Raw genomic sequence first — 11,680 nt, forward strand, 5'->3', positions numbered from 1 at the left:
GGCACATGTGGTTCGACCGGACCATAGAGAGGTAATATTCATGCAAATAAGAACGTATAAACCCCGTATCCCGAGGCTATTTTGTCGGGGTAAAACGGTTTAAATCACAAGTCTATTGGGCGTTAATGTGCCGTACAAAAAATACAAATATCTCTCTCCTGTCTTGGTATATCAAAGTTGATGATATCGTATTGGAAATACTGGCCTCAGCCAAGGAGGTGTTTTTCAACCTCCTTGCCTCAGCCTACAAGCACCTAGAAGTCGACAACGCCTTGAGCAGTATCAGTAGTACATATATTACCACCGTCAAGACAGCTGCCAAGGCAAGATGTAAAATACACATTTACCACCTCACTGTTGGTCATTAGGTAAGCATGTGCATGAAGTGTACATTTTCGTTTTGCGATCTTTTTCCTGTCAGCTAACCAACCTGTAATATAGCTGACAGAAAAAGACGGTATATATCGGAAAAAGTCATGATTTCCCCCATCAACCTCTCCTTTGAGAGTACATGTTCAGGAGTTGTCTTCAGCAAGGAGGTTTAAAAGAAAAAGGGTGATTTTTAACCTCCTTGTCTTCAGTAACAAACACAACCGCGTAAACCAAGGAGCTTTCGTCTGATGAAATCTCCTTGCTGCAACGAAATATACTTAGTGACTGATTCTTAAAAAAAAATTAATGTCTAGTTTAGAAGAGGCTAGCATATCCAGAAAGTTTGTTACCTAGTTGCACCATGCACGCGAGTCACTGAAACAAGTTCCCAACCGACTTACCAGGATATTTGACGTCACTGCGTCATCGTCCTTCTGTTGCTGTTTCCTAAGAGGTCCCTTTTTTACGTCCTTGTTGTTTCTGAGCTACCTGATCAAGAACTTTGAAGAAGGGAGACGCAGCAAGGGAGACTGTACTTTATAATTATAGTCAAACACACGCGTTGAAAAATCCTCGCACCTTGTTATCGAGCCCGTCGGACTATGCTTTTGTTATTCATAAGTTTTTTCATAAAGACAACTCGTCATTGGACATAATGTTGCCTGTCGACCATTGGCCCAAGCAATTTGACTTCCTTGGTCCTTCCCTCTACTTGCAAGATGTAGCAGCTCTCACTGCATCACGTAGTGTGTCAGGGATGTAAAAATTGTACTATATAGACTCATTAGGACTTGTGATGTAAGCTCTATCCCTGTTATATATTTTGTCCAATGAGCTTAAAATCCTATTTTAACCTCCTTACTTGACCCTTGCCTCGTCCCCCATTCAGATGAAAAGCGGCCTGCAGGCCGATTTGAGCTTTCGAACAAAACACATTGCGAATGCGATGAAATGAGATGATTTTGACTGGTCCGCACTGTTACTTACCATTTGACTTAAGGACACTAAAAACTTGGCAAAATCTGAGACAACAGACTTCACCCCCTGTGGCCCATTAATTTTGTAGAACATAAGATACTAAGAGTAATACAGGAACTTTGTTGCGACAGGGGAAAAATACACCTACCGACCCCCCTCAGTATCGTAGTGGTTCATTCCAAATCCAAAATGGCTGCCAAAGTCTGAAATTTTTTGCCGAAAGAGTTGATGACAGCTGTTGAGGACGATACGGCGCACATTTGACTCCTTCACTTATTTCAAGGCGATTACATCGACTTCTGGCAGGGACAGTCGGGTTTGTGTATTTCTGTCATGCATGGGATATGTCAAGAACAAATTCTATATTGTATATTTTTGAACGGAACGTGGTCCTAGTGGGAGGGGGGCATGTCTGTCTAAACTTAAGGTAGCAGAACACAGTTTTCGGCCTATGGGGATTTCTATAGTTAAGGACCACAAGGTGACTGACATCGACGCTAATAAAATCATAGCAGGGTGCAGTTTTCAAGCGCGACAAACTAATATGTTGAAGTCGAGGGTATAACCTACCAAAATAATTGAAAAACAGAAAAAGTTGTCGTTTTGAATTTTTGTAAAGACCTCTTTTAAATGGGGTCATGCGGGGTCATGCGGAACTGCAGCCGACTCACAGGGGTAGGCAGCTGCAAAGGTCACGCGCATTTATACACCAAATGGATAAACATCAAAACCTTACACATACCACCTGAAAGTCGACTTCTTGTACTACCATATAGCAAAGCTCATCCCCCACTGTCGTTCACGTTACGGTGTTTACAGGCGCTTCCAGATTTCGGCCGCACTACTTTTTTGCCCCTACGTAATAGACCACGGGGGTCGCGTAGAAATACTGTGGGCTGCGACCTTAAATAGCTTTCCTTGATTACTTAGAAACATACATGTTTGTACCACATTTGAAGGTAGTTACACCGTTCCGATGAAAGAGGTTGGACCGCCAAACTTGCCTCAGTAGAACGTCACGAAAAGTCGACCCAGGTGACGTGCCGTGGGCCCATGATGTCCCACGAAACTTGTGTACTTAATTAATAATTTTTGACTCTTTTGACTGAGGTATCATCATATAGCCAGACAATGTAAACCGATCAGAAGGCCCAAGTTCATATTGGTTATGATGCCGTAACACATGGAAATCATTTAACAACCGGTCTTAAATAAACTACATGTACTGTACATGTATTTAATAATGGGCTTCTACTTGAAGTACGGTATGTCATGAGGTGATAAGGAATCATGATGATGATGATGATAAGGAATACACATTTGTATTGTCTTCATCAGGGCTGTCTCCAGCTGTAATTTTTTTCTACCCCACTTATTACTGTATGTATTTGGGAGCTCATCTTATTAATTTACTATGTTAAATCTGTCCTTTTATTTTAAGCCTAAGAAAAAATATTTTCATCAACTTTGTGTCATGAAATTTGGATGTTTTGAGTGAATTTTTCCCCACCCCAACGAGCAAATTTCCATCCGAGGGCAGGAGGACAGGTCCTGGAGCCAGCCTTACTCTCCATATAACGTGAACTGTTACTGTTTCAGTGTGACCAGGTAGAGATGGAGTTCCAGGCTGTAGTGATGGCAGCAGGGCGGGGCTCCCGTATGACTGACCTGACAGCCAGCATCCCCAAACCCCTCCTCCCCGTCGGGAACAGACCCATGATCTGGTACCCTGTCAACATGCTGGAAACAGCAGGATTTCAAGGTCACTCTAACAGTACATTATATACATTAATAAAATGGTGCCTATTATGTACTACATGGATACAACACAGTGTATTTTGTATCACCTGAGGTATCAGCCAGACTGCAGGTTCATGTAGGATTGCGATTGCCTGAGCATTGGGAGGTGGCCCAACTGCATTGTACATTGTATTTCATTTATGTCATACCCACCTGACAAATCTCATGCAAAATGTGACAGAAATTGAACAATTTGCTGTCGTAAAACAAAAACAAATTGTAACAGAATCAACTCCATTGTCTGAATATCCAGTATCTGACTTTTCAACTGTGGTGCACTCGGTGCCTGTAAGGTGCAATTGAATCATTCAATGGAAGCCCGTGTGATACATGCAGAAGCCCATGTGGTAACACAAAATATCATCCGATCGGGAACAACCACATTAAATGTAATCATGGCCAAGATATGGTTCATATAAATTGCCCTGTATATAGTATACAGTATACTTTTACAGTACTTACACTACTTATACTACTTAAATAGTAATCATAAACTATAATAAAGTTCCAATACAGTACTAGGCCTTCTAGTCCTACTGCAAACTTAACTCAAGTTGATGTTGCATGTTGATACAGAGGTGATAATCATCGCGCTAGAGTCGACCAGCCATGACATCCGTCAGGCGCTCACGGCTATGTGTGACGTCAAGGTCAGTCTGGACATCGTGGGGATCCCTGATGATGCAGACTGGGGCACGGCAGACTCCCTGAGACACATCAAAGACAAGATACAGGTGATTAAGGGCATCACTACAGGAAATATTCATTTTGTTACCTGCTAATGTCTCTGTAGTGCTTCTGCATGCTACCTTTCTAAGTGCAGTACTGTCTTGTTCTGCAGTCAGTGGAATATAACCAGCTGCTGCAGTGCCGAGAAGCTGGTGTGTTACGCCAAAGGGCAGTTATACTGGCTATATAGATACAGATAATCAGAAGATTGTGTGCCTTGGGCTTGACTAAATGTATCAAAATGCAGCATTTCATCCAATATATTACCAGCAATTTGAGTGCTCTTATTGTTGAATGTCCAGAAACTTGAAATGTTTTTACAAAGAATTGTTTGTCATATATCAAGTTCATGATAATGCAAGTTTGAGAATGACCTACTATATATTTTTTCACTCATATTTACACTATCACATGTTTTTGATACAGAAGACTACAGTACCTTCTGTGACACACAGATGGAGCATTTATAACTATTGTTTCATACAATAACTTAATTGTGCAACAATTGTACAATGTACAAAGCATGGCATCTACTGATACATAACTAAGTTCTATGAGGCTAATCTACATGTACATGTACTTGATACAAGGGTGTATAGTATGGGATGAAAATGGTCTTTTACAAGCATTGGAGGGATTTCTAGCATCTAGACATTCTTTGATATATTTTCCTTTGTACATATGTTTTGATTCAGAAGACTGCACTACCTTCTGTGACAAACAGATGAAGCAACCTTGACTAATGTTTTATACTTGTGACCCCTACAGACAGATCTCCTGGTGGTGAGTTGTGACCTGGTGTGTAGCGTGCCCCTACACCAGCTGGCAGATATCCACCGCATGCACAACTCCACCCTCACCATGTTACTGGCAGATCTGCCGCAAACAACCGACTCTGCCGGCATACTCAAATCTAAAAAAATAGGAAATGGTCAGTGAGGCACATTGCTTCTATCATACATTGCTTTTTCAATTCACTAGTTTTTGGTAAAATGGTGAAACAGGAAGTGCACACAAACAATGGACATTCCTGTAACGAAAAAAAAAAAACTTATAAAAGTACAACCATGTACAAAAGTAGGATCACATCATAATAGCTATATAGAGCTAATCAAGCAACAACCATATATATGTATACATAGATCTTCTATTTTGAAAGTTAAGAGAATAGTTACCAAATTTCATTGTACCATTCTGGTTGTGGTAATCACACTATTTAGCATATCATTTACCTATTACAAGACCTGTATATGACACCAATGTTATGTATTTGCCTCCCTCAGAACAGCGTGATTTTATCGGACTAGACGGGGATGGGCGCAGAGTGGTGATCATGGCATCAGAGGCTGATCTGGACGACGCTCTCACAGTCAGACGTTCAGTCCTCAAAAGGTCTGGACTCTGTTTAATTTTGATAGTCAGAGGATGTACAATGTCAATAATATAGATTGATGATCAAAGACATTTCCCAACTTGCACACAATCAAAGATGAACCCACAAATTGTAGAAAAGGTGGGGCTTTTCGTCTCCCTCTGCTTCCAAAAAATAAGTGAAGCCCAATCTGTTTAGTAATAGTCAACTCTTTTTACAATTATGTTTATCACTTTTCATTCTCACATATATGTCTCCTATTTTTCTGCCATGCAGTTGCAGTAAACTTTCTATCATCACTTATTTCAATATCATAACAGCTGCAACAAATACTGCACCCATGCAAAAACCTGTATCTGTATGGATGAAAATATCTTTTGAGATATCTGAATTTATTTCGCTTAAAAACAATCAACATCTTCATCTGCAACATTTTCCCTGCTGCAGACACCCCTGTGTGAGGGTCAAGACAAAGCTACAAGATGCACACCTGTTTCTGTTGAAGAAGTGGGTGGTGGATTACCTCCAGCAGAACAGGTTTGTCCTTGATACTCTGTAAAGTATACATGTGTATTACAGTATTAAGAACTCATTTCTTGATAGCATTCAATCTCAGAAGTTATGTTGTCAAATTTTAGGGAAAACAACACTGTTGTTTTTGTTTATCTTGACTCTGTTTGTGTGTGTGTGTGTCTGTGTGTCTGTGTGTCTGTGATTCCCAATGTACAGAATGCAGTGTTGCCATTTTCATTCATCGTCAGTGCTGCTATTTTTGTCAGTGGACTGGATCTTTAGCAATTATGGCAGTAACTCCCATTGGAAACCACTAGGTCTGCATGGGGGCACTTTTTAGTTACTGGCTTATAAATGGTCAATCTATTTGTTCATCTGTGACAAAACTGAAGCTATGTCCATGTACTCATTTACACCGTAGTGAAGTTAGGAAAGTCTTTCCCAAGGGCACAACATCGGGGAACATCAGGTTCTTTTTGTGTTCATGAAAATGTTTTCTTTTATGTTAATAACAGAAAATAACATCTGCTCCTGTTGTTGATTAGTCCTTCAAGTATTCCCTGTACCCCTACAGGTCTGTGTCCACTATAAAAGGAGAACTTGTCCCCCTGTTGGTGAGGAAACAGTTCTCACGGCGGAAGAAACCTGCAGACGTCAGCAAGGCGGCAGACCTGTCTATGGTGTCTCCACCTTCTACTAAGGAAGACAACTTAGGTTGGTTACTTTCACTCTAAGGGTACTTTAGCATTGTTTGTTTGTTTGCATTGCAAAATGAGTAATCACACCAGATTTGTTGTTAGCTATAAGGACAAGCTTTGTAAGATCAGACTGAAGCTTCAATCCACTTACTACATTTGGATGGACCTATGCTCCTATCAATAAGTGTGATGGATTCTTTAATGTGGCCAGGTGTGGCTCTTCTCAAAACCCAGTATGTCCCATCTGAGAAGGCATGCCTAATCGAAGCTAGTACTCATTCTGAGTCAAGTAAAGACATTTAAGAGCTAAAGATATAATCATAATCTGCTAGGAATCCAAACTTAGTACATTGTACATGTGTCTCTACTGATCAATGCTGAGTTGACAAACCTAACCTTAAAGCCAGATATTCTTTGACATTGTATGATACAAAGTAACATACTAGTAGTACCATACTGATAATTTTGAAGTTGTAGTGTTCAACCTACAATTTGTTTCAGCAGACATTCACAGTTTTGATGAAGATGATGAGATGACCGTGCTGACCAGGAGTTTATCGTCCGGAGCTGGACAGAGGGTGGACGGTACACAGGACAGCACCATCACATGTTACACCCACATCGTCACAGAGGGGATGTGTGTCCGCGCGAACACACTCCCCAGCTACGTGGAGGCTAACAAACAGGTGGGTTTCTAGCCTAGCAATATTTTTCCATTCATGTTGTTTTTGTCAGCAGGGTTAGCCCTTTGTAATAGCCACAGGCTAGTTGGGCAGGCCTGGCTGTGTGTGCTGAACAGCCAAACCAATAGATAAGATAAATATTGGGGGACCTATGCTGAGCTGTTAACTGTGTCACAAGGCATGGTTGGTAACTACTGAATAAACAACTGAGTGAGCAAAAATGGAGCAAAATGGAGCCTTCCCATTGGTCAATGTCATCTAGCAATATGATAATTAAGGATAAATGGCCGGCCCGAGGTGTTTATGGTTGCATCATTTGTACAAGTGTGCATAGTGCATGACTTTTATGATGTCACATTTTTACCTGCAGATCCTACATGAGCTGGCAGGGGGCGATGAAGTACTAGTACATCCATCCATCACAACAAAGGGAAAATATCAGGTGTGGCCACTCTTATCATGTTCTCATTTAGATGCAACATTTGTAGTTTTTTGGGGGGTGAAAATTTGTTGGCAAAATCATATCTTATAACTTCGGAATTATATCTTATAATTTATAACGTCCTTGGCAAAATTATAACTTATATTGTCCTTTGCAAAATTTATCATTAAGTGAAATTCAGAAAGATACTCTAGACTCTCGGGCAACTTGGAAATTTGGTGTGTCCTTCTGGTTATCAACAAATTTGGCAGAAGTTCATTGGCAGTGTGAGGCTGCCTTGAGAGTGCTGTTTTACATTTATGAATAATGGCTGCCTAACATGGCATGCACCAATGTCCTAGTTCTTAGATTGGAGTCACAATCTAAGAACCAGATTTGAAGCAGATTTGACTCCTTTTTTTCTTCCTTTTTTGCCAGATTGGACCAGAATGCCTGGTTGGGGAGGGGGTGAGTTTGGGTGACAAGGTGACCTTGAAGAAATCCATCATCGGAAAACATTGTACCATCGGGGATCGGGTGAAGATCACCAACTCTGTCATCATGAACCACGTCACCATCAAGGATGGGTAAGTTTCATAAGCCCATCATTGATGTCATAGTGTAGCATTGTTATAAAATGCTGATTCAAGCTTTGCACTTCGAGCTTGAAAGCTTGCTTAGCTTGCTTTTGACCTCAGTCTGGCTTGCAATATACACCAATACTCCGTTGACAGAGGCAAGATTTATGTATGTAATTTTGACCAAATGATTTGATAAGAAATTAAAGGCCAATTGTGTAAAATGTGGCAATGGTTTGGATGGAACTGCCACTAGTGGTATTAAAACTGTAACAAAGTGCTGAACTGTATCTCTATAAGGATGTAATGAATGAAAAGGTCTGTGTATGTGTTTGAATTTAACTTGCATCATGTGTAATTTTAACTGTTTGACTGATTATAAGGTAATAATGAACTCATCTGTGCAGTATCATTTATGTAACGTCTTGTGTCAGTCTGTCAATACCCCTCTGCATGTTCAGTCAGTAATGACTCATGTGACCTGGGATATATGTTACTTTCTTTTCTCTCCGAAAAATGATTTTATATTATGTTATTTGATTTTCTATAACTTTGTATCATGGACTCCAGTAAGTCTAATGGAGATCACAATAAACAAACAAACAAACAAACAAACAAACTGTCACTTGTCCCACAGATCCATTCTGCAAGGCTGTGTGGTGTGTGATAATGCACACATCGGGGACCAGTCTGAGCTGAAGGACAGTCTTGTGGGCAGTTCTCAAAACATCCCCAGTAAAGGTGCGTATAAACTTGTCCTTCAAAGGGGAGGGGGATTGGTGCTATGCCTTTGTTTTTATGTTTGGGCTTTAAGAGTTAGCCTGGTATCCAGCCGTATTATAGCTCCAAAGTCTCATCTGTCCTCTCCGTATTTGCTGAGAGAACAGAAGAAACTCAGTAGATGGAAATGGCTGGATACCAGGCAAGTTTAGAGTAGGGCTTTCTATGTTTTTGATCAACAATACAAGGAGTGTTGTGTTCCACATCAGGCGTAAAAATTCATTGCATTTCAGGTCACTGGAGGACAACTGCTTTATTTTTACCTTTAGATTTTCATAGTCAATGCACTTGGTAATGATTAGCAATTTACCAGTTTACCTTGAAACAGTATAACAGTAGACATCAATTAAATGGAAACATCTCCATTGATCAATTTAAAATGTGAGTTTTCTGTTTTTACTATTTGCCTTGTAAGTCTTTGTTATTAGCAATGTTGCATCTTAGGTTTGTTTCCAGACTAAAGTAGATGTCTTTATTTCCAACAGCCAAATACAGCAACGAGGTCATAGTGAATGAGGAACAAATGCTGGAGGTATAAAGCCATCATCGGGATGCTGGGCTGAAACACTTTGACTCTCAGAGCTAGCTTCCAGTACACGTTCAAGTTTTATCTTACACTCGAAGGGGTAATGACACAAGTCATAACTACGGCCATGAATATAGTTACGGTCATTCTTGAGAAATACAACAAATAAATGACTGGGTTACTCTGTTACATATATAATGACACATTGAATAAATTGGTGTAAAACACATTTGAAGATTGTCTGTTTTATTGAGTTTAAGGCCACACTGAATTGATTATATGGATAACATACACACTGCATCAACATTGTCTATTGACAAAAATATAAGTACATGTAAGTGACCATGCTGTAACACAAAGAATCTGCAAACTTAGTAAATATATGTGGTATACCCGGTATTTACATGTAAGAAATATCAGAAATCAAATACTTATGGCATTGTATACTTCTTTTCCTATTGTTAAAATACTATTTTGTCGTAAAATTACTTTTTTTTCCACGTGGAAATGTTCTGGTGCAAGTTTTTATTTACCATGTTGGTCAGTGCAAGTAAGCAGACAAATGTATTTTTTTAGTCCCAATGAAGATGGAAAACAAACAAGAAGTTTAGTGTCTGGTCTACCAAAGTGTACAGCACATTTTGAGCCCAGTTTATCCAGCACGCCGCAGGCAGACCAGAATTTGGCACAAAGTCCAGCATGAATGGAAAACGTGGAAATGGAAAATGGCCACATGAAAATCATGGTCATCAAGTACAAATGTACTTTTCTTGGGCTAATTTTATGATTGCAGTTTTCTCCAATTAAAACACTTTGTCTATATCCATCTAAATATCATACTGATTGATACAGAAAAATATTTTTACGTTCCAAAATGTGAATGTTTTAAGAAAATGTGTTTCTTTTAATCTTAAGCCCTTGATGAACCATTCTAACATGAATTATGTTAATCATAAAAGTGACTTCTAGCAGGATAGAACAGTATTGCAGGAACTGAGCTTGACCTGGAATGCAAAAGTGGGTCCATAGTACTTTAGTACTCCAAATCTATGTTCAATGATATCTGTAAATATTCATTTCGGTGATCTTTTTCTGTGGACCAAAAAAAATGAGAAAATCATTTTGATAGAAATAAACTGATGCGATTACGTTTTGTCTGACAATGTTTGTACCTTCGGTCCAATTTCTAATATTTCCCAGCAACCTGGTCTGGAGTCTAGTTGAGACAATTGTACATACACTATAACCAAGGAGGTTTTATGACGAAAGCTCCTTGCTATATAACCTATGAAGAAGACGCGAAACGATTGACTAATAGTATACCTGTCATAGTTTCACTATACACCTATCAGAACATCTTACGGAATAGCCTACGATTAACTGTTGAGTTATCGGCTGATTTGCCTTTATAGGCGTTTAATTTTTCAAGAGATGTCCGCTCTGACGGAAGCCTCGAAATCATCCCACAGTTTTTATTTTGCGTGATGTTTTAAAAGCATATAAGAGGAAAATTGGGATTTATCTTTAGCACCTCTCTTTGAACACCTGCGCTTGTCTTTCTGACACACCTGCGCCCCCCTCTTAATGCACCTCAGGTACGCACACTAGTTTGTGCCACGTCAAAAAAGCAGCTTAAAAGTCACGGAATCGACTAAGGAATAATCAAACGTCACGGAATGCACGACCCGTCAGCAGTGGGCCTGGTATTTGGTAGATGATCCAGGGGCTAACAGGAAGAAGGAAGACTCTTTTCTCACCGGCAGGGCGGGAGTTGCAAGACTGCGATCGAAAGTTTTCTCACGGTAAGATTTTGCTGTTCTGTGAGCTTTCTCTGGAACGTAAGGGTTGCGTAAAACGATTTACTTCTAATCAAATAAGTATCAACGAATGAAATGGAATCTTTGGAATTAAGAGGATAAATGCCCGTTCTTGTTACGTTAGAGGTTCAAGATCAATCATTTTCGAGTACCAAAGACCATCATAGATCACCTGAATGAAAGATCATAAAATGTTTAAAATATGTTCTTGTTTTGTTGTACACATGTACCAGAAATAGTTTATTTGGATATCCAGATGGACCTTTGATAGAAAATTGTTGTTGCCATCACTATTTAAGTCTATATTATCGTAAGTACATGTACACGGTAAATGCTGATTTTCCATTGTGATCCGTCGCACACTTTTTAATCATATTTAGTTCGTTTCATTCTAGTTCAGGATGCAGTTCACT

The 11,680-nt window shown here is 39.6% G+C and overlaps 1 protein-coding gene across 2 annotated transcripts; it reads left to right on the plus strand.

Moving 5' to 3' along the window:
• The first annotated feature begins 1,491 nt into the window (after positions 1-1,491).
• Positions 1,492-9,679, plus strand: LOC118412162 (translation initiation factor eIF-2B subunit gamma-like). Of its 2 annotated transcripts, none has more exons than XM_035814870.1 (12): positions 1,492-1,666; positions 2,950-3,112; positions 3,727-3,884; positions 4,648-4,810; positions 5,163-5,271; positions 5,699-5,788; positions 6,339-6,478; positions 6,967-7,148; positions 7,516-7,587; positions 8,005-8,153; positions 8,782-8,885; positions 9,410-9,679. In XM_035814870.1, the coding sequence occupies exons 2-12, from the start codon at positions 2,965-2,967 to the stop codon at positions 9,460-9,462; spliced, it is 1,368 nt and encodes a 455-aa protein (XP_035670763.1). In that variant the 5' UTR covers positions 1,492-1,666; positions 2,950-2,964; the 3' UTR covers positions 9,463-9,679. The 2 variants fall into 2 exon arrangements, with proteins under 2 accessions (XP_035670763.1, XP_035670764.1); XM_035814871.1 differs by having other exon boundaries at positions 1,493-1,657.
• Positions 9,680-11,680: the final 2,001 nt, after the last annotated feature.

This window comes from Branchiostoma floridae, chromosome 3, assembly GCF_000003815.2.
Source record: "Branchiostoma floridae strain S238N-H82 chromosome 3, Bfl_VNyyK, whole genome shotgun sequence".
NCBI lineage: Eukaryota > Metazoa > Chordata > Leptocardii > Amphioxiformes > Branchiostomatidae > Branchiostoma > Branchiostoma floridae.

Excerpts from the sequence above, each read along its gene's own strand:
- LOC118412162 (XM_035814870.1), top strand. The coding sequence starts at position 2,965 with ATGGAGTTCCAGGCTGTAGTGATGGCAGCAGGGCGGGGCTCCCGTATG. Across the intron at positions 3,113-3,726 it reads GGAAACAGCAGGATTTCAAG|AGGTGATAATCATCGCGCTA; the intron begins GTCACTCTAACA and ends ATGTTGATACAG. Across the intron at positions 8,886-9,409 it reads TCAAAACATCCCCAGTAAAG|CCAAATACAGCAACGAGGTC; the intron begins GTGCGTATAAAC and ends TATTTCCAACAG.